Source organism: Geotrypetes seraphini, chromosome 10 (assembly GCF_902459505.1).
Source record: "Geotrypetes seraphini chromosome 10, aGeoSer1.1, whole genome shotgun sequence".
NCBI lineage: Eukaryota > Metazoa > Chordata > Amphibia > Gymnophiona > Dermophiidae > Geotrypetes > Geotrypetes seraphini.
Genome location: NC_047093.1, coordinates 39,010,972 through 39,034,958, shown reverse-complemented (window position 1 = coordinate 39,034,958; position 23,987 = coordinate 39,010,972). Strand labels below are relative to the sequence as shown.

Genomic DNA, 23,987 nt, shown 5'->3' with positions numbered 1-23,987 from the left:
ATCCGCCTGCTTTATTGCTGGGCGATGTGCAGGACTTGTCTCAACAGCATCTCAGCATGTCTTCTCAGAAATTTGTCCTACATGCGATTCTGGTGGGGAAGAAACTGACTGTGATGCCTAAGTTTCTGGTTGACCAGCATCTGTATTTCTGGCATTTGGTCCCACCCACTGGTGCCCCGAATAGTGGCCTGTATGTAGAGTGTGTGTGTGGGGGGGCTGAACATAAGAACATAAGAAATGCCTCTGCTGGGTCAGACCCGAGGTCCATCGTGCCCAGCAGTCCGCTCACGCGGTGGCCCAACAGGTCCAGGACCTGTGCAGTAATCTTCTATCTATACCTCTCTATCCCCTTATCCAGTAGGAATTTGTCCAATCCTTTCTTGAACCCCAGTACCGTACTCTGCCCTATTATGTCCTCTGGAAGCGTATTTACACGTTGGGTAAAAAAGAACTTCCTAGTATTCATTTTGAATCTGTCTCCTATCAACTTTTCCGAGTGCCCTCTTGTTCTTTTATTATTCGAAAGTTTGAAGAATCTGTCCCTCTCTACTCTCTTTATGCCCTTCATGATCTTATAAGTCTCTATCATATCCCCTCTAAGTCTCCTTTTCTCCAGGGAAAAGAGACCCAGCTTCTCCAATCTCTCAGCATATGACAGGTTTTTCATACCTTTTATCAGACGTGTCGCTCTTCTCTGAACCCTCTCGACTAATGGCATATCCTTCTTAAGGTACGGCGGCCAATATTGGACGCAGTACTCCAAATGCGGGCGCACCATTGCCCGATACAACGGCAGGATAACTTCTTTCATTCTGGCTGTAATACCCTTTTTGATTATACCAAGCATTCTATTCGCTCTCTTAGCAGCCACTGCACACTGTGCCGTCGGCTTCATTGTCATGTCCACCATTACCCCCAAGTCCTTTCCTGGGTACTCTTATTCAATAACATCCCTCCCATTGTATAGTTGTACCTCGAGTTTCTGCTCCCCACATGTAATACCTTACATTTCTCAATGTTGAACTTCATCTGCCATCTTGTCGCCCATTCTTCTAGTTTGTTCAAGTCCCTTTGCAATTCTTCGCAGTCCTCTGTAGTCCGAGCTCCATTAATTAGTTTGGTGTCGTCCGCAAATTTTATTATCTCGCACTTCATCCCTGTTTCTAGATCATTTATGAAGATATTAAATAGCAGAGCACCGAGCCCTGAGGGACACCACTCGTGACCCTCCTCCAGTTGGAGTAGTGGCCCTTCACTCCTACCCTTTGTTTTCTACCCTCCAACCAGTTTCTGATCCATCTATGGGGGAGCGATTGTTGCTGATTGTACGGTGTTGGGTGTGTGACGGTATGACTGCGGGTTGAATGCTTGGGTTTTCTCCTCAGGTTTTTTTCTATATAGAGTAAGGGGTGTTTCGATTTCCCTCACAAAATACTCTGGGTGACGACACTCCAGCTTCTATTGCTTCTGTTCTTTCGTGCAATGAGCAGCTTCCGATTTTTCCTCTGTTATGTATCACTGATGTTTTTGCACCATACTTGCTGTTGTTTTTCTTGTTAGTTGACTCATTTTGCTCAATAAACATGATTATACAAAAAAAAAAAAAAAAAAAGCCTACGTCTAACCAAATCCCCAAGAGTTTAATTTCAGTTTTGAATTTAGCATTCATATTTTGGAGTTTCACCTCTTCTACAGCATTGACATGCAAATATAGCATTAAATGTGGTGGTTTTAACCATATTACATTTGTCTTATCTGAATTCAAAGAACATTGGGAAACCCAATTGAAAATCACCATGAACACATCATTCATCAAAATCTTAACTCAAGACACATCAGATAATACAGGAAAGATTAGCACAATATCATCAACACAGAAAAAATAGTCAACACATTTTTCCTGGAGTAATAAATCTAAACCCCCCCCCCCCCCATGTGGCGCTAGCAGCTGCCACATGGCAACAGCCCCGAAGCCCTTTAAATCTCTATGGGCTTCGGGGCCGTTACCGCAGCGGCCCGCACTAAACAGCTTCGTAAAAGAGGCCCTAAATCTCTCATGTATAAGTTAAAAAGAACTGGGGAAAGAGAAGAACCCTGGGGAATTTCTTGGGTCATCTGCCATTGTTGTGAAAGATTCTCTTGCCAAGTAACCTGTAGATATCTGTTCTTAAGAAAACCTTCCATCCATTTCGAAACCTTCTCTCCAATACCCATCCCATTAAAATATTCTATATATTCCTTTTATGACTTTAGCTAAGATTGAACTCAATATTTTTGCATGATTTTTGCACAATTTTAAGAATGTACTGTGTATGCAAAATAAGGGGGGAAATAATTTTTAAAAAGATAAAGAAGTTGATGCTTTGATTAGGGATCTTTTGTAAAATGTTTATACCTAGAGAAAAATTATGATATGTAATGCAAAACTGTTAAACTAAAAGCAGATGTACTAAGCTTTTCCCATGAAAACAAAATGGAGAAAATTCTTTACTGCATCTGTCCCAAGTCACTTGATTAGCTGAAAAATTAACTACACTTTAGAACAGAAGAAAGACTGTATCAGGATTACAGTATGACTGGAGAAGCTTTTTCTGGAAGTGTCTTTCACAAAATCTCTTTAATACTTACAAAGGGAAAACAATGTCATTGATGGCTTCATTGTGACAGGAGGCAATAAGTTCTTCTTTAAACTCTGAGTAGTTGAAACGGTAAATCTGTGATAGTCCTGTCCCCACGTAGAACTGATGGCCTTGTCCACGGATTGCGATGGAATTTACTGACCCCTGTAACTGAACTGTCCTAACAAGAGAGAAAACCAGCTTCTATTATTGTCCAAATCACTTTGGATTTACTCCCTGTGGCTTTTCCTATTTATTATTATCATGAATTGTATAGCGCATCTAGACATTTGCAGCACTTTACAGACACATTAGAAACAATCTCTGCTCACTGAAGCATACAATGTAGTCAAGACAGACAGCACACCCAGTGCAAAAACAATTAAGTGAATCATGTGCTGCAGTGGAAGATTTTGACTGAGTATCATCAAATGTGACATTGAGGCTGTGTATACGAGGGGCATTCAATAATTTATCCACGTGAATATGAAAGAAAGTAGCAATCATGTTGAAACAAGTCTGTGCATGCTGTGACATGTCTCAGATTTTATTCATGCACAGTTGCGGCTCAGAGCAAGTCTAACATTCCAAGAAACAGGATGTCAAGAGAGTCCTCATGCAAATCAAGTAAGAAATTTCTAGATTTGGAGCATCATTCAGTGAAAAAATTTCTCACAAAAGAAGGGAAAAAGCCAAAGGAGATCCATGAATGCATGACTGCAGTTTATGGTGAATCTGCCCCATCATCCTACAAAGTAAAATTTTGGAACAAGCAGTTTAAGTGGGGTAGGGAATCCATTGAAGATGATCCTCACACTGTTCTTCTTTTGTGCCTCACACTAGATAGCCTGTGGAAGCAACTTACACAGAAATGTGAAAGAAAGCTGAGGGCTTAATTTTGTCAGACAGACAAATTAAGGTTAGAGAATGACACGGTGGCGGTTACCCGCGCCTAGCCGCGTTTAGCCGCAGGTAACCCGCCGAAACGGGGAATGAAAACTAGCAGTGGCTGCGGGGACGGGGACAAGGCCATTCACCGCCCCATGGAGCAGTGAATGGTCTTGTCTCCGCAGTGAGGCATCAAGGATCGTGCGGTCCCCGCAGCCCCCACCCACCTGCCCAATCAATCCTAATGTTTAGCTAGCTCTCTCCCTTCTCCTCACCTTAGTTTGTAGGTTTTCTTTTTCGGTGACTCACACACTATCAAAGAGCCGCGCATCTGCGGCTGCTCAGTGTTGAATCTTCTGCTCTGACATAACCGGAAACAGGAAGTTGCAGCAGAGCAGAAGATTGAACACTGAGCAGCCACGCGTGCGCGGCTCTTTGGGAAAGCGTGCAGGTCTCCAAAAAAGAAAGCCTGCAAACTAAGGTGAGGAGAAGGGAGAAAGCTGGCTAAACACTAGGATCGATTGGGCAGGCAGGTGGGGGCTGCGGGGACTGTGCGATCGCGCGTGTTCCCGGCTCAAACTGGAAGGAGGGAGTGAAAGGGAAAAGGATTCTGGGCCAAGGAGATGAAGACGGAAAGAAAAACCCACAGCAGGAAAGAAAGGGAAGGACAGGCAGGTGAGCCAGATGCTAGAAGCAGGGGGGGGGGAAGAAAGAGAGAAAAAAGCTAGATGGGGTTGAAAAGAAGAGACACACTGGTATGGAAGAGGAAGATAGGGGAAATCTGGACACAGAAAGGTAACAGAAAGAGGGGAAATTATGTGCATGTGGCATAGGGACAGAGACATAAAGGGGACATGCCATGGGGATGGTATATGGACACAGGGGGGGGCAATGGCAGATATATAGGGGAGATATTAGAAATAGGGAAAATAGGAGCACAGAAGCGAGATGGTTTGTGGGGATGGGACAGGGACCGAGCTCGCAGGATCCAGTGGCTTGCACAAATTACATTGTAACGTGCCACGAAAATAAGAGGGAGGAAGGTAGATAGATAGGCCATGCGAGAGGAGCTGAAGGGTGGTAAAAAGGAACAGATGGTAAAGGAGGGAGGGAAGGGTGGTGGTAGAAAGGAATAGAACAGACATTAAAGGAGGGTGGAGAGGAACAGACCCTAAAGGGAAATGTGGAAGACAGAGTGGGAAGAAGACAGATGCCAGACTATGGGGGAGCGGAGGGAAGAAGATGGGTGCTAGACCATTTGGGGGGGTGAAGGGAGAGGCACAGTAACAGCAAAACGCAGAGAGAAGACACACAGTGGATGGAAGGAACTGAATGAGAAGATGTGGAAAGCAGAAACCAGACAACAAAGGTAGAAAAAATTTTTTTTATTTATTTATTTATTTTTTGCTTTAGGATAAAGTAGTATATTAGTTGTGTTGATAAAAATTTATAAACAAAGCCCTGCCAGCTGAATAGCTCTTTCTCTAGTTCAGCAGCAGGAACTTTGATTTATAAGAAAGGAATAAGCTAAATATTACAGTACTAAGACTTATATGGATGCAGCGGGGACAGTGACGGGGCGGTGAATGGGATGGCAGTGGCGGTGACGGGGCGGTGAAAGGGATGGCGGTGACAGTGACGGGGCGGTGAAGGGAACGGCGGTGACAGGGCGGTGCAGAGGATGGTGGGCCGGGGACTGGGCGGTGACGGGGACAGATTTTTTCCCCGTATCATTCTCTAATTAAGGTTTCCCAAATAGCTGAAGAAATGGACATCTCAGAAAGTACAGTTTGGCAAATAATTTATGAAAAGTTGGGCCGGTTCAAGGTTAGTGCAAGATGGATTCTAAGAATGCTGATGCCATGTCAGAAGGAAACGAGGCTTCAGTGCTGTCAGGAGAGCTTGGAGATTTTCCATGAAGACTAAGTGAATTTTTTTCATCGTTTGGTGATTGGAGATGAGACTTGGGTCTATCACATAGATCCTGAGTCCAAAATGGAGTCAATGCAGTAGAAGCACAAGTCATCCCCTACCCCAAAAAAGTTCAAGACACAAAAATTTGCAGGAAAAAGTCATGGCAACTGTCTTCTGGGATGCAATATACAAAGCATGGATTCTTTATTTCCAGGGCTTTAGACTACCATGCAAAAGGGCTCTTCAGCATTGAAATTAGCACTCTGGTGGATTCTTAAAAATCAGCGAGCCATTCTCCAAGAGTGGCGTTGGCTTTTGGCAACAAAAATCAGCGACTGGTCTGGGGTGCCGGTACAGTGACAGCACTGTTAAAAGTGCATCTTGTGGTGTGTGTTTTCACTGTGTATTAAAGCCCCCTTTGGCAGCGGGAAAGATGCTGTCTCTCCTGCCACCAACTGACCCCCCCCCCCCAGCAGCAGGATAGATCCCCAATGCCTCTCGCCACCAACCAACACATCCAACTCCCCTCAGCAGGGGGAGAGATGCCCAATCTCTCCTGCCAAACCAACATCCCCCTGCAGCGGGAGAGATGTCCAATCTCTCCCACCCAACAGATACCCCTTCAGCAGCGGGAGAGTTGCCCACATTCTCCCGCCACCATGCATTCCCCTCTCAGTGCTTCTGATGACCCCCCTTACAGTATTTTCAGATGGCTGGCCAGAGGGATGCCTACTCCCTCCAGCCATCTGGCCCACCTCTTCAAAATGGTGGACCTTCCCCTCCCCAGTGCATCCTGGGAAGCATCGGGAAGGGATGTTTAAGGCCCCTCGTATAGGTGGGGCCTTATGTGTCTAGGCCTGAGTCGTAGGCTCCTCCCCAGTGCATCCGGGTAGAGGGTTATTTGTCCTGGCAGCTCAATTTTTTGTTTTTTTTGCATTTATTCTGCAAAAGTGCCCATCGCTATCACCAATGATGGGCACATGCAAACTTAGCAAATTCTCCGCCAACCTCATTTGCATGAGCATGTTTTGGAGAATGGCTTGCTTTTTTAAAATCGGTACTATAATGGCTGTGATAGCAGCCTGTCAGTTTTTTATGCAGATTTTTGAGAATCTAGCCCTTAGTCGCTCTCCAGGGTATTCAAGTACAAGTAGTTCCCTGACATGTCATATCTTCCAAGGCTCTAGAGGTTCCCTTCATCTGATTACTGTATTTGCATTAGCCATTTGAATCAAAAAATGTTCATAACTGATTTGATGTTCGAGGTATGATAGTTCAGTAGCAGGCAATGCTGGCAGTAATAGCACATAGATACATGCTCCTAGAGTGACTTATATTTAAGAATCATGCTTATATATTATATAAGAATCATGATATATATATTATTATATATATATCATTTTAGTTGCAATTTGAATTAGGGATCATGTTTACAAAAAATAATCATAATGGATCAATATTCAAAATTTTGGAATTACCTGGACAAATTGTTGGATTTAAAATTTTGACCTTACAGTCCGATGCTTGCCCAAAAGTTAACTATTTGAAATAGGAAGGAACTGAAAGCTTTCTGAGGCCAGGGCTCAAAGTTAACATGACAGCAGTGATATTCAGGTGCCATCCAATTAACATAATGCAGTTGTCTCAGTTGCAGATATAGCAGGCATAAGATACTTGCATAAAGCTATCCGGATATCTTTAAGCTGTGATATTTGGTAAGGCTGGAATAACTTCCTGTCTCACTAAGTATCCTGTGGATAATTTTATCCAGATAACTTTATCCTTATAGTTCAACTGAGAATCAATCCCAAAGTTTGTCCTTACCTCAATACAAAATCATGGTTACAGTATTTATTTATCTAACTACTTACTTGACTGCTTTAATGGCTGATCCTTTGCAGAGAGAGATCTTCCCATCACCAGAGCCAACAAGAAAATCTCCTGTCTTCAGTACTGCTAAAGCGGTGATTCCCTGAGAGACATGTCAGGGATATTCTTCATTTATATTATGCAATATACAAAGCATGGATTCTTTATTTCCAGGGCTTTAGACTACTTTCCAAAGGGAAAGAAGGCTTATGAGATCATTACTGTCTGCATGTGGCATGTGCTTGTCATGTGTGTGTCCATCATGGTTTTTGTGTTCCAAATTCTACAGACATATCAAGAGGACACGAGGACTCTTTACAGGGGTGAGGTTTTATTGGATACACACCTATCAACAGAATGTGGACACACAAATATACATGTCTAGATAAGGCTCCTATTCTCTCTTCACTCTGTTTCTGTCAGTTAAAAATGGGGAGGGCAATTAAGCCTCTCCAAAACCTAATTCTGCTCCTATATTCTTTGCCAGGTAAAAGTAGACATGTTATGAGCAGTGGTGTAGCCCTCTCCTCCACCCCCACTCCTTCCCCACCTCCCACTGCTTAGCGCATGCCCCTTCCCTTGTACCTCTTTAACTTCCCTGGCACCAGAAGCAGCTTCAACCTACTACTCACTCCAGCCTCGGCTCTCCCTCTGATGTCACTTCATAGTCTTGTAACCAGGAAGTGACATCAGAGGGACAGCCGAGGTTGGTGCGAGCAGCAGGTTGGAGCCGCTGCACGTGCTGGCGAAGAACTAGAGGTGAGAAGGAGCGAGAGGAGAGTTGCCAGCGCCTCCACCAAGATGGCACCAAGATGCTCTGCCCCCCCCTCTTATTACACCATTGGTTATGAGTACAAGGATACTTTGGCTTGCCTTGATGCCATGGAAGTAATGGGCAAAGATCAGTAGTGGGTATGCTGTTTTAAAACAGCGAAAACACTAAATTACTTGCTTCATTTTGTCACCTGTAATCTAAAATGACTGAAAATTACCCTTGGCTCCTCTTTGATGCCTCTGCTACATTCTGGATTTTAGTTCAAGTTCAATTTATTTGATATACCGCAAATATAAAACCAAAGTTAAAATCTAGTCTTGTGAATCAAAGTTTAGATACATGACTTCAACAGTCAGCAAAAACAGAAGAATAAATCTCATGAAGGAGGAAAAGCTTCTTCTATTGCAATTAGTTCTTGCTGCAAACATTTGTGGGGGAACCCTTATTAGCTAAAATACCTCCTCAAAGGTATTTAATTAGCTTTGCATTAACTTTTATTTCTTTTCTTAAAAATGTCATTCAATAATTATTGTTCTATCATTTTTTCGTTGGTCTTATGTGAAAAAAATCAATTCACTTATATTGTTAATTTCACATACTAAAATTAAACTAAACTAAACCTTAAGTTTGTTTACCGCATCATCTCCATAAAGATAGAGCTCGGCACGGTTTACAGGTAATTCAATAAATGAGGGAAGGACATAATAAGAAATTAGAGGTTATGAAGAGGATAGCTAGCTTTACATTTTAAATACATAGCTTTACGTTTTGGAGAAAAGCCAGGTTTTCAGATGCTTTCGGAATAATTGGAATGAGCCTAGGTTCCGCAGAACCCAACCATTAGTTTTCCATGCATAAATGTCCAGCTGACAATGGCTAGCCAGCGTTTCACCGATAGATGTGTCAGGGCAAGAACCACATGTGTTTTAATTGGTACTCCAAAATTTGTGGCACTGGTGAGCACAAATTTTGGAGTGCCAATGAGAAGACATTTGGTTCTGGCCCTGATGCAGCTATTGGTAAAATGCTAGCTAGCCATCATTGAATCGACATTCATTCAATTTTCTCCCAGGAAAGCTAAGAACAGTTTACAGGAATTTATTCAGGTACTCAAGCATTTTTCCCTGTCTGTCCTGGTGGCTTACAACCTATGGCAATGGGGGGATTAAGTGACTTGTTTAGAGTCACAAGGAACAGCATGGGTTTGAACCCACAACCTCAGGGTGCTGAGGCTGTAGCTTTAATCATTGCAAGAAAAGCTAATGGTTGGGAGCTGTATGTAAAGTTAACGATTTAAGATAAGTGAATTGATTTTTTTTCACACAAAACAAGTAAAAAAAATGATAGAATGATAATTATTGAATGACGTTTTAAGAAAAGAAAAAAAAGTGCAAAGCTAATTAGCTACCTTGGAGGAGGTTTTTAGCCAATGAGGGTTCCCCCACAAATGTCTGTTAGCAGAGAACTAATTGCAACAGAAGGGGACTGAGGCTTTTCCTCCTTCATGAGATTTATTCTTCTATTTTTGCTGACTTTTGAAATCATGTATTTAAACTTTTGATTCACAAGACTGTCCTTTATAGTATTTTTGATTTAAGGAAGTGAGTTTGTAGTTTAGAATATGCTAATGCCCCTTATTCTGCATAAAAGCCCAGATTCTATAAATGGCGCCCTAGCTATACAACACTAGGTGCCCTGAGGCTGCCTAGTGATGCCTAACTAAAATCTGCGCCTAACCTAAATTACTTAAATTAGTTTAAATGGCATGGTAATTGACTGTGTCACCGAAGTTAATCGAACAATTAATTTTTTTTAAGATTAAAAGGTAGGTGCCTAGCAATGCCTAAGTTGAGGTGCTTTCCGACGCCTGATACCTACCTGAAAAGTAGGCATGGTTGGGGCAGAGAATAGGCGTGGTTGTCTTCAGCATTGCTAGGCATCCGAGTTAGGCGTTGCTAAGTTAGGCTGGTAAAACCTGGCTTAATGTACCAGCACCTTCCTTCAGGATGCCTTGTGATGCCTAAACACATCTAGGTGCCACTAAGTGGGATTCTATAAATGGCATCTAGTGATTGATTGGCAAGGCACCATTTATACAGAGTGGGCCATGGAAAAGTAGCCCGCCTCTAATACCCACTTAACTCACAAAACACCACTTCATGACCAGAAAAATGGTGTTTGGTGCGCAGTGTCAGGAAATTGAATAGTGGGCCCAATTTTCTGCGAATCAACTGTGAATACCGCGGTTTACCTGGACACCTTTGAACAATTTTACGACCAACTAACACCAGAAGAAAAAATGTACAGTACTGCTTTTTCCAACAAGATAGGGGCAACATGCTACACCTCACACGACTCACTGGGCTGTTTACAGAGGGGTGAACTGTGAGCAAGGAGTTATGGCCACCACATTCCCCGGACTTGTCCACATGCGATTTTTATCTGTGGGGAAATTTAAAGCAGAAAGTGTACGCCAACAATCCACATACCCTGGATGAACTCAAGGGAAACATCACGAACAACATCCGCAGCATCACTGTTGAAGAGGTGCAAGCGGTATCAGCCAACATGATCCGACGTGCCCAAAGGTGCATAGATGTGAGCAGGGACCACTTTCACCATCTGTTGTAACTTGTGGGTAAGCGAATAAAAACAATCCGCTTGCTCGTTCATCTTGTCATACTATCGCCAGAAGCGGGCTACTTTTCTGTGGCCCACCCTGTAGAATTCAGCCCCAAATGTTTTAACATGGGTGAAAGTCAGAAGCTCCACTTGTTTGGCACTAATGGAGCACCTGTCACTGCATGAAATGAATTACTGGGGCTTAAATTCTAAGCACAGGAAGTTTAACTGACTTGTATAAGGTCAAAAGTGAATGACAGTTAGGGGAACTGTGGTCACCAGATTCACAGCTCTTGGCTCTAATCACTAAATCAGACTGTTGGACGGTGAGCATAAATATAACGGAAGGCTACAATTTACCTGGCTGAACTTCTCTTTCTCAGGCCCATAGGTATTCAACAGTTTTGTTTTCACGTTAATTGTAAGGATATCCCCAGAGGTAGTGCCACAGTACAAGTAAATGTCATCTTCAGATATCTGAGAAATGTTTAGATATGATATCAGTATTGTCTCACCTTAACAAATGTTATAAAACTATGGAGATGCTATCAACTGAGGAAATCTGAGCCAGACAGAAACATTTAGATTTTATTTTCAGACAAAAGTGAACCACAAGCCAGTCAATTAGTCTGCCACCCAAGGCTGCACAGCTTGCAGTTCTACAGATGTGAGCTCTCACCCTTGATCTCAGAAGCTAGGCAGATTTGAGTTTAACTGACATTTGGATTGGTGACCTCCCAGGAGGATTGGGTACCGCAAAAATTTATTGGCAGCTCAGTATAGATGGAAGGTGGTATCCAAGTCTTTTCAATAAATAAATGCATAAACAAATATGGAGGAAAGAAGCCTTACACTGGAAGATTAGATTCTTATCTTTGCCAATCTTCTTGTAAACAGGAATATCAGTCTTGACCAATGGGCCTTTACCCTCCTTTACTGCAAAGTCTGTAGAGAGCCTAGTTTACATATTCTTCAGCTCATCCTCCTCTCACTCTGGGCTGTGCTAGATTTCCTCAGTCCTTTAATCTACTGCGAAGTTGTAGGAACTTCTCTGTGCTATATTTCCTCAGTCTGTATCAAAGCAGTGAGTCAGCCCTAGAGTGGGTTGAAAAAGAGAGAGAGGAGACAAGGGGATTCTTCCCGAGATAACACAAGTCTATTTTCTCAACAAACCCAGCATTAATGAAAACATTTTGCAACGCATAATAATGTGAAATGAAACTTGTGTGCAACCTGCATCAAAAATTCAAAAGCTACTCAATTTATAAATTTTACACTTTTGTAACAGATTCTTCTCCTCCCTGACCGTAAGAGACAGTGGAAGTAAAGAAGAAGTCTGACCCTACAGACATGTCTAAGACAGAAAGCAGGCTATTAAACTGACGTTACACCTGATTCTCTCAGTCAGATTCTAAGTGTCATCTCTTCTTACTCCACCACATCTGGATACAAATTAAACTTAACGAAATCTGAAATCCTAGCACTTAATTGCCCGGAAGCTCATGATGAGATTGTTAAACTCGGCCTCCAATGGTCCTCTACCAAACTCAAGTATTTGGGCATTTACTTTGGAACAACCATTGAAGAGACAGTAGCCCTCAATGTTAGTTATATTTTAGACTCTATTCAATCTCTCACTTCCAGATGGTCACCTTTACGTCTGTCCTGGTGGGGGAGATTGCACACCATTAAAATGATGATAACACCGGTTGTGAACCATGTCTTGAGTAGCTTACCAGTCTACCTCCCTTCCTCGATCTACACAAAAATTGAATCTCGTCTCTCCAAATTTCTATGGAACAACTCCACTCCTAGAATTAGCTTAAAGAAGCTTAAGGGTACTGTTGCTGAGGGAGGAGTAAAGTTCCCCAGCTTCCGAGATTATCACACTGCCTTCATCTTACGACATAATTCCTCTTGGATCTCTGACTCGCAGCTTACTGACAAGTCATCTCGGTCTTCATTAGAAATGAAGGCTCTTGGAATAAGTGATATGAGATCAGCAATGTTCGCAGCCAGTACTCGCAGAGAACCCACTAATTCTTCTAAACTTGCAATTCATGAGGCAGACAAATTGGCTACAATTCGATGGAAAGACACTTCTCACATATGTTTATGGAATAATCACAGCATAGTGATTCAAGGGAAACCCATTCATTGGCCCAGTTGGCAATCTAAAGGTATTTGGACTCTTGATCAGTTATTAAGCGGCCAGACCTGGATATCATTTGAAACACTACAGGAACAATTCCAGCTACCCAGCTCTCAATTTTTCCGCTGGATGCAATTATGCCATGCCATTAAGGCTTCTTATGATATTTTGTCGATTCAGAACCTTTCTCCTACTGTAGTCTCTCTTAATCGTCTGATTCAACTCAAAAGACGTGGAAGAGCAGCTTCCTGGTACAGATATATTATAGAATCCAAATATACGGGTTCCTCAGCCTTAAGAGATATATGGATAAAAGACACTGGCAAAGACATAGATACTAAAGAATGGAAACTTAATTGGCACGAGATGACTCATACCCTACATTCGGCTAGCTACTCTCAGTCAGCGTATTATCTTTTAAACAGAGCGTACTGGACACCGTACAAACTTAGCAAACTCCCCCAATCTACCACTAATCGTTGTTGGTCTTGCCACGTGGAGGTTGGCACCCTTGATCATATGATCTTTACTTGTCCCCCTATTCGATCATACTGGAGTACGGTCTGGGACAAAATAAGCAGAATTACAGGAATTGAAGAAGACATTACTCTAGCTATTGTTATTTATGGTCAATATGGACTGCAGGTACCAGTGAATAAGTGGGTTGCAAAACTGCTGAGATGCCTTCTACTCATGACACTTTTTTTTTTTTTTTTTTAATTTTTATTTATAGATTTTCCATTCTTACAGCATCTGAATCATATTAAATATAATTAATTATTACATATATAGTATACTATCATTAATAAGTCATATGTTTTAAAATATATTATGATAAAGATTATACATTAACATATAAATATATTTCCCATCCCTTTTTTATATAACATTTTTCCAATTATTAATCAAATCCCACCCCATTCATATAAAATTTTTATCAATGTGCTAAGAAATCTAATCATTAGAATAATTGGTCAATGGTTGCCAAATTTTCTTGAAATTAAGAAGATTCCCTTGTTGTAACGCTAATATTTTTTCCATTTTATAAATATGACAGACAGAATTCCACCAAAATGTATAATTTAATTTGGTGTAATCTTTCCAGTTTTGAGTAATTTGTTGCATGGCGACTCCTGTCAATATTAATAATAGCTTGTTATTATTTGCTGAAATTGGACTCTTAGTTCTCATTGCAGTGCCAAATAATATGGTGTCATATGAGAGTCCAACATAATTTTCTAGTAACTTATTAATTTGGGGCCAAATTGAATTCCAAAATGCGTTTACACAGGGACAGAAAAAAATTAAATGATCTAACGTCCCTACTTCCAATTTACAATGCCAGCATCTATTAGATCTAGTACTATCTATCTTTTGCAGGCGCGTTGGGGTCCAGAACACTCTATGTAATAAGAACAACCATGTTTGATTCATAGATGCTGACCTTGTAGATCTTAATCTCCAGGACCAAAATCGTGGCCATTGAGACTCAGAAATTGTCTGACCAATCTCAATACTCCAAATATCCCTAAGACCTGTTTTCTTTTTTTTATTTAAAAATCCGTATATCAATTTGTACCATTTTGCGGCTTGGTGACCCAAAAAATCCGTCTGGAAACATAGAACCTGTAGACTATATTGATTATTAAGATTTTTCCATTCAGGGAACCCTACCTGAATGGCCTGCTTCAACTGCATCCATTTAAAATATTGTGTTTTATTTAATCCAAATTTATTTTGCAATTGTGAAAAACTAAGCAGTGAACCTTCTGAAATGACATCATTCAATGTTCGTATTCCTGCATTTATCCATTGTTTCCAGACGATTTTACATCCGCCAATTCTGATCCTGGAGTTTATCCATATTGATTGATTTAGAGATTTAGCAATAGGTTCTGGTGACAGATTACTGATGTATCTCAATGTTTTCCAAGTATCAAATAAAATTCTGTGGTCTTTGTATCTTTTAGGCATTGTTATAGTTATTAACTGTTCTGGATATAAAGGGAACAGGAGCCGCCATTCTAAATACAGCCAATCTGGTACATTTTCTAAAAGATCTGGGAGGATCCAATACATACCCTGTCTTAAAATATAGGCTTGATGATACCTATAAAAATTTGGAAAATTTACCCCCCCTTCCATAATTGGTCTTTGTAATGATACTAAAGCGATTCTTGGTCTTTTCCCACACCAAACAAATTTTGTAAGAATATTGTTAAGTTTTTTATAAAATGACCCCTGAAAAAATATTGGAATCATACTCATTTGGTAACAAACCACAGGCAATACCATCATTTTAATTGTTTGAATTCTTCCCCACCAAGAAAGATGTAACGGATTCCATTGCTCACACATTTCTGTTATTTTTTTTAATAAAAGTTTTTCATTCTCTTTGACTGTATCTTCAATTGTATTTTTGATCATAATTCCTAAGTATTTAATTCCATCTTCTTTCCAAATAAATGAATATGGATCAAATATTCCTTTAGTACAATGAACATTAATTGGGAGAATTTCAGATTTGTTCCAATTAATTTTATATCCAGAAAAAGTACCATATTTTTCTATTAAATTAAGTATACATGGAATAGTAGTTTCCGGTTCTCTTAAATATAATAATATATCATCTGCATATGCAGATAATTTAAATTCAAAACTGTTAAATGATATTCCCTTTATCTCCTTAGTTTTGTTTATTGCAATTAATAAAGGTTCTAGGACAATATCAAAAAGTAAAGGAGACAGAGGGCATCCTTGTCTAACTCCCCTATGCAAGTTAAATCTATTTGATAAATTATTGTTAATATATAATCTTGCTCCAGGAGAGCTATACAATGTCTGAATCATATTAATAAAACCGGATCCTATACCAAACCATTGTAAAGCTTGGTATATAAAATTCCATTCCACTCTATCAAAGGCTTTTTCTGCATCTAAAGATATTAAAAAAGCTGGATCATTTATATTTTTTGCTAAATTTAATGAGTGGAATGCTAATCTAGTATTATTTGATGAATGTCTTTTAGCAATAAATCCTGTTTGATGTACATCAATAATGTAAGGAAGAGCTTTTGCCAATCTTAATGCTAATACTTTAGCCATTAATTTATTATCCACATTCAATAATGAAATAGGCCTGTAATTTGAAACCAGAGTAGGATCTTTGTTTGGTTTTGGTAAGACTATAATTATCGATTCTGCCATAGTACCAGAAATATTTTCATTCTTTATTTGATATTGATATAAATTTAACAAATGTGGTAATATGATATTTTGAAAAAATTTATAAAATTCAACAGTATACCCATCTCCACCTGGAGCGGATCCAACTCTAAGAGATTTCAATGCTGTTTCTAACTCTTTTAAAGATATAGGTTCTTCTAAACTTCCTTTTATATGATCTGGAATATTAGGTCCAATAAATGAATTTAAAAAAGTTAATCCGTCTTGTTCTTTATTTTTATAAGAATTAGAAGTGTATAATTCTTTGTAAAAATCAAGAAATTGTGTTATAATATCTTTTGTGTTGGTATGTGTGTTACCTTGTGTATCTTTAATTGCAATAATCTTAGATTTTCTTTTCTTTACTTTAAGATAATTTGCTAATAATTTCCCCGCTTTATTTGAATTTCCATAATATTGTACTTGTTTATTGAAAATGTCTTTCCTCACAATTTGAGAAGAAATCTCATTATATTTAACTTTTAATTTTAATAATTCTTGTAATGTATTATTTTCCCATTTCTCAATTAATTTATTTTCTATTAATTTAATTTGCTTTCCCATCTCAAGAAATTGTTTTTTTTTTTGTTTATTAATAAATGTTGAATATGAAATAATATTTCCTCTCATAGTTGCTTTAAAAGCATCCCATAAGATCTCAGCATTAATTGTATCTGATTCATTAATTTGAAAGAATTCTTGCATTTTTATTTTAAAATCCTCAAGAAATTTTGAATCCGCTAGTAAATCATTATTAAATCTCCAAATTAAATCAAAGTTTTCAACATCATAATTTTGAAGGTTAATCCACACACCAGCATGATCTGAAATTATAATGGGATCAATTACTGCTTTTAATACACGCTGCGCTATATTATTAGAAACAAATATATAATCAATTCGTGAAAAGGATTTATGGACCTGAGAACAAAAAGAAAATTCCTGTTCATTAAAATGAAGAATTCGCCATATATCTACTAAATCACAAGATAGTATCAAATTATCTAAGCCTAATGATTTCATAACTTTACTTGGTTTTTTATCCAAAATCGGATCCATTACAGCATTGAAATCCCCTGCTACTATTAAATTAGATGTAGCCAGTGGTAAAAGTAATTGTTGAATTTGTTTAAAAAACTCAATTTGATTCGTATTAGGAGCATATAAATTGAATAAATTCAGGGTTGTATTTCCCATAACCATTTCGATATGTACCCATCTACCTAAGGGATCATAATTAATTAATTTAAAATCTGCATTACATTTTTTGTTTATCAGAACAGCCACTCCAGCTTTTTTCTTTAAAGCCGGTGCAAATAAACATTTAGAAATCCAACCTCCAGATAATTTTTTTGATTCAATTTCCGAAAGATGTGTCTCTTGAATAAAATAAATGTCCGCATTTTGATTTTTAAGGAACGATAATAATTTCTTCTTCTTAATAGGATGATTTAAACTATTGACATTCAGCGAAAACATTTTTATATCCATCTAATTAATAATTATGTTTTAACCAATATTCTATGATAATTTACAAGATTAGATCCTAGCACATTCAATAAAAATTTATCCCCTATCCCCCCTATTATTTTCCCTCCCCTCCCACCCATTATCATATTCTGATCTGGAACACGCATTGGTCTTGCAAAACCTAAATCTCCATCACCAGGCAACTAATAATTCATTATATTATTTAAAAACATATCTCTATATTCAATACATTCTTTATACTTCCACCCTTATATAATTGAAAATTATATCCATTTAATCTATAAAATTTTATAAAATTACTAAGAATTATATATATAGTTGATTCATAAAATTAAATTCAATATCATGCATACATGTAATATAATACTCTTAATAAATAAACATATTACAAATATAGCTCTTATTTTCTATATATCTATTAATCACCATTTAAATTAAATATACCCATTTTTATAAAAATATTAATATTAATAATAAATGCATTTCAATCATTTTCATAGATCATCTTCATAATGAATTAATTTGAATGAATACTTGAATAAAATATACATTTTATATCAGTAAATAAATTTTATAATGAATTCCTATTTTATTAATTATCTACCAATCAATTAATCAATACCTTATTTTTTCATAATAAGTTAATATGACTAAATAATTGAATAAAATATAAATTTTATAATGTTGACCTATTTCATTATTAAATCCCTTCAATAAATCAAATTCTTATCTTATATATATTTCATAAAATTGCAATCTTCTTACATAGAATTAAAATATTGTTTTTATAATAAATTAATATATTTCATTTTTAAGTCTTATTCTCAATATAACAAATATTTCTTTCAATAATATTAATAATAACTTCATTGTAAATCATTTTCATTGTTCATTAATCATAATAAGTTAATATGCTTAAATAATTGAATAAACTCTATTCTGATTAAAATATATATTTTATATAAATAATTTAATTTTATAATTAATTTATATTTTAATAATTTAAAAAAAAATTTTTTTTTTTTTCATTAGTATTAATGTATGTGGATGCAAATATTTTATTAATAATTAATGTGATAAAATCATTTTATATTATTGCATCCAATATATCAATAAATTATCTTTTTAGTTAGTAAATATTTTTTATGTCTTATTTTTTTTTTTTTTTTTATTAATAATCTTCTTTTATTTTTTTTTCCTCTTCTTTTTTTTCCATCTTCTTTCTTCTTTCTTCTTTCTTCAGCTGAATTGTTCCTTTTATTCTGTTTTTTATGTAAACATAGGTTCTTCTTGTGTCAAAAAATCTTTTAGTTTTGCAGGATCTTGAAAATATATGGATTTATCTCCACTGGATATTCTCATAGTGGACGGATAATATATTCCATATATGTAGCCTTTTTCTTTTAACTGCTGTCTAAATGTGAGGAATTGTTTTCTTATGTTTGCAGTATATTTAGCAAAGTCAGGAACTAAAATCAGTTTTGATCCTTTATAATTTAAGTTTTTATTTGCTTTTGCCAATTTTAATATTTCCTGAGCATGTTGGTACCTTAATACCTTGAATATCAAAGGTCTTGGAGCAGCCTGGTTTACTGGCTTTCTTGTGGGGATTCTGTGGGCTCTTTCAATTTCTAACGGCCATTTTGAATTGAGCTGTAGCAGTTTAGGTAAAAGATTTTCCAAGAATTGTACAGGATCTCCCCCTTCAATATTTTCAGCCAGACCTAAAATTCTGATGTTCTTTCTTTTCCCTCGGTTTTCCATATCCACCAATTGATTTTTTAAAGCTGCTACTTCTTTTTTATCTTTATCATATTCTTGTGTGAAGGATTCAAATTGCTCCATTTTTTCTTCCATCACTGCCATTCTCTGTCTTTCGGTTTGAATCTCTTGTTTCATGTTAAGAAGTTAACTAACTGGAAACATTGTGCCAACTTAAATTACAATTCGTGGTGGAATCTTGTATGCCAGATTGCTAAGTTTGAAAAGGCTCATGCAATAAAATTCAATTATGTTGGTTCATATGAAAAAATATGGTGTGGCTTACAAGAAAATGATGATATGTGAATCTCTGTGTATTCCTGTGCATTTCTGAATATCAGACCCATTTGATACTGTTTCTCTCATTTGCTGTGTGATATCTTATCTGATGTTGTATTTTCTCTAACTATTTCGATTGTTTTGTTCCTTCATTCAAGCTATATAGCATGTACATTACAATGCCTGTCACACAATTTTTGTTGCTTGGTTGGAAACTACGAATATGTATTTTATTTTTTGTACTGTTTTTCTTTCTTCAAAAACAAAAACTTAATAAAAATATTGAACTCTCAAAAGTCAAAAAAAAAAAAAAAACAACTGACAGGGAGGGTGTCAAGACTGATATCCCTGTTTACAACAAAGAAGATTAGCAAAGGTAAGAACCTAATCTTCCATTCTAGTGCAACAAGAATACCAGTCTTGACCAACAGGATGTACCAAAACAGTCCCCAGTGCCTAGGGAGGGACAAGTGAGCCTTCTGCCAGTACTGAAGAACCAAACTCTGCATTCCTTCTGGCTGCTACATCCAGCCTCTAAAACTTGGTAAAAATGTGGAGGCAAGACCACATGGTGGTCCTACAAATTTCTTCAGGTGAGACAGCTCTAGCCTCCTCCCAGGGCAATGCTACCCTTCTGGTGGAGTGTACCTTTACTCCCACAGGAGACTTCCACTCCCAATATAGGCCGAAGAAATTGCCAGTCGAATCCATCTTGAAATGGTCACCTTTGATGCCGACCATCCCCGTTGTGCTGCACCCAGGAGCACAAAGAGATGATCCAACAGGCAAAACTCATTTGTCATCTGTAACTAACAAAAAAGACATCCCAGCATTTCAGGATCTGAAGGGCAAGAAGGCTAGGAGAGGCCCTTTCTGGTTTACGTGAAAACTGGAAGCTACCTTTAGTAAGAAGGAAGGTACCATTTGAAGCAAGACCCATCTCTGAAATCTTGAGGAAGGGTTCCCTGCAGGACAGAGCCTGCTATTTTGAGGTATGAGGGAAGGGAACCAGTGCATGCACAGCAGGGAAGGAGCGTGTGGAGGGGGGGGGCAGAGAAGAGGGCAGGGGAGGTGCGCCTCTCACCCTCATTATGCCACTGCTTGGCAGGTTAAAAATCTATGAGTATTATATTTCTGTCATGGTTTCATTCTCTTGCGAGGTATTGGTTGGGTGAGGGGTTTTTGTTGTGGGGATTTTGATTAATTATAAATGCATATATGATTGATGCTGTTTGTGTAGATACTGTACTGCATTTTTGTTAACTTTGGAAAATCAACAAAGATTTAAACAACAATATCAAAAATCTACGAGTATTCCCTGTCTTAACTAGGGAAAAATGTCTGTGTTAAAAAACATTTCTCTCGGAAGACTACCTGATCTTGAGGCAGTGTTTGGGGGACTGTTTCCTGTGTTCCCGTTAGCAGTGCTCTGTTTAACAACTAGAGCTGGTAACTTCAGGTGCCAAATCTAGGCGGGCACCCGCGGAGACACGACCTGTGACATTTAAGTACGTCACAGGTCGTGTCGAGGTGGAAAACGACATATTCTTTCCTAAGGGACCTTCAGTCACAAGAGGGCACCCGCTCAAACTCAGAGGAGGGAGATTTGGTGGAGACACCAGGAAGTATTTCTTTACAGAAAGGGTGGTGGATCACTGGAACAAACTACCGTGCTCGACTTTAAGAATAAATGGGACATCCATGTGGGTTCTCTACGTGGGTCGAGCAGCACTCTGACTTAATGGGGTGGGACAGTAGAGTGGGCAGACTTGATGGGCTATAGCCCTTTTCTGCCATCATCTTTCTATGTTTCTATGTTTCTATCAGCCGGGTCCTGCACTCGAGAGTGAAAAGGATGCCGCTACTGCCTGACATCGGAGACTACCTGATCTTGAGGTGCAGTGTTTGGGGGACTGTTTTCTGTGTTCCCGTTAGCAGTGCTCTGTTTAACTAGAGCTGGTGACTTCAGGTGCCGAATCTAGGCGGGGACCCGTGGAGACAGAAGCCCTGACGTCAGCCGGGTCCTGCACTCGAGAGTAAAAAGGACGCCGCTACTGCGGCGCACAGCCGCAGGGCGTGGCCAAAGGGGCGTGCCCTAAGGGGCACGCCAAGCCCCTTGGGAGCCCCTTGGAGACATTGGGAGACACTATAGGCCACAAGGGACTGTTAGAACTGTATGTATGGAAATAACTATTTTTAAATCTAATGGGGAAAAGAAAAGGGAAGGCAAAAGTATCGACACCAGTAATGGCTGGCTCCATAGACAGACACCTCGTGTCTACCAATATTACTGGAGGTAATCGGGGTGCTGACTCCCTATCGGGAGCATCGCTCAGCCCCCTAGAAAGAACTCTTCCTCCTCCACCGAATACAACTGTCGGTTTGGATCCCAAGAATGGTTCCAATTCTCATCCCGTGGTTTCTTTAGAGCAATTGGTACCTTCCTCATTAATCTATGAGGAGATACCTAAGGCCATCACCTTTCAGGAGGAGGCTTTAGTTGCTCCGGGAACCCGGAATGAGCCACAGGAAGTTTCCCTTAAAGATTTGTGGTTAATTAATACAAGAGTAGAGGGGTTATTAATGTCAGTCGTAACACAAAATGTTAAATTTTCAAAGGAAGTAGTTAATAAGTTGGAAAATATTGATTCAAATTTGAAAATTATTGAGAAACGTACTTTGACAACAGAGTCCCAGGTATCAACATTACAAGCTTTATCGTCTTCAGTCCTTAAAGATTCACATATTACCTATACTAGATTTGAGAAGATGGAAAATATTTTACGGGCAAAAAATCTATGTCTAGTCAACTTTCCAAAATCTCATTTGTTGATTTCTGAAATTTTGATTCGGAAATATTTTAAAGAAGTTTGGGGGCTGACAGAAGCAGATACTTTGCCCTTAACAAATTTGTATTATATTCCACAGAAAAAGAAAGTTCCAGCAGAATTAGGTGTAGACCAGTTGGAACAGATAGAATTTGATTTAACAGGTTTCCTGGAAGACTCACAGGACATAATCCAAACTAGGTCTACCCTATTAGTCACTTGTGCAAGAGAGTTAGACAAATCCTTAATTATGAAAGCTTATTTTCAAAATAAGCTAACAAAGTTTTATGGAGATAATGTATTAATATTTCCTGATGTGGCCCAGGCAACACAACTGAGAAGGAAAGCATTTTTAAACTTGAAATTAAGGGTGTTGGCTCTGAGAGCCACATTTTATTTAAAGTTTCTATGCAAATGCTTAGTGAAATTTAAGGAAGGTGAATATGTTTTCTGGGACTCTATGCAGCTGGAACAGTTTTTACAGCTTCGTGAAACCAACAAATAGTTCCCATCTGAATTAATTATAAATGGAGTTCAGTAGTATTTTGCACCATAAAATTAGATCTTAGATCAGATCATGATTATATTTTATTGTATTCCTAAGTTAATTTCAGGAATATTCTCCCATTACGTGGACTAGAGGAGATCAAAGGGTAATGCTGTAAGGAATATCCTTCAATTTTTGTAAAATTTTGGTATTTTTTTTCTCTTTTCTTATTATTATTTGTATAAAATGATAATGTTTAAAATTGGTAAATAAAAAAAACAACAAAAAAAACATTTCTCCACCGGGTTTTCTACCAGCTCAGTGGCAAAAAACAGATCTTTATAAAGTGCTCATTTTGCCAAGGGTTTAAGGAAGTGAGTCACCTTAATTGCCCATTGTTTGCTTTTGCTTCTCCCCTACAAAATGTGGTCTTTCTACTGAACTAGCAGTACGTAGATGTGTACAATGGAACTGGTTACATATGTAAGTGTTCAGTTGCACATGACTGCAAACAGACTACTCCATCTGCTGGAGACTAAGAAAAGACTGAGTATAAGAAGGACTGCACAGCCTATTTATAGTATAGTCAAAAGTCAATGTTTCAGTCTCTTCCTGCAGACAGAGGAACATCCGTTTCTGTGCTGGTCTGGAGGGACGCTAAAGAAATTATGAATTTGGAAGGTGCTGATGTGATTTCACTCATTTTGAGCATGTTTAAATGTGTAAAATGGCTGCTCTCACTGAACAAGTCCGCAAATACACGTGCCCTCCTGCACTTTCTTATATGCACTTTACATAACACTCTACGATGGGCAGAACTTTTTGTAAAATACCCTTGGTATTGAGCACATCCCAACCTGGATGTCTTAATTCCTATCTCAAAGTTCTATGTAAAATTCAGCTTCACATATTTATGTTAAACTGTGAGACTGCTATCTTTCAGAAAAGATATTAAATCAAGGACTTATTTATGAATTGGATGTTAAAAGTTTCTGCCAATACAGTGGTACCTCGGAATCCAAACACCCCAGAACTTGAATGACTTGGAATCCGAACTTTTTTTTGTAGTAAATTTTGT

General features: G+C 38.3%; 1 protein-coding gene across 4 annotated transcripts in view; it reads right to left on the bottom strand.

Moving 5' to 3' along the window:
• Positions 1–23,987, bottom strand: part of CFAP52 (cilia and flagella associated protein 52) — a 74,855-nt gene that overhangs the window by 33,123 nt on the left and 17,745 nt on the right. For all 4 annotated transcript variants that reach the window (XM_033961742.1, XM_033961741.1, XM_033961743.1 and 1 more), the window contains exons 6-8: positions 11,047–11,163; positions 7,292–7,392; positions 2,629–2,799 (exon numbers count right to left, since the gene is read on the bottom strand). In XM_033961742.1, the coding sequence (XP_033817633.1) occupies positions 2,629–2,799; positions 7,292–7,392; positions 11,047–11,163 (389 nt within the window). The remainder of the gene's footprint in view (positions 1–2,628; positions 2,800–7,291; positions 7,393–11,046; positions 11,164–23,987) is intronic.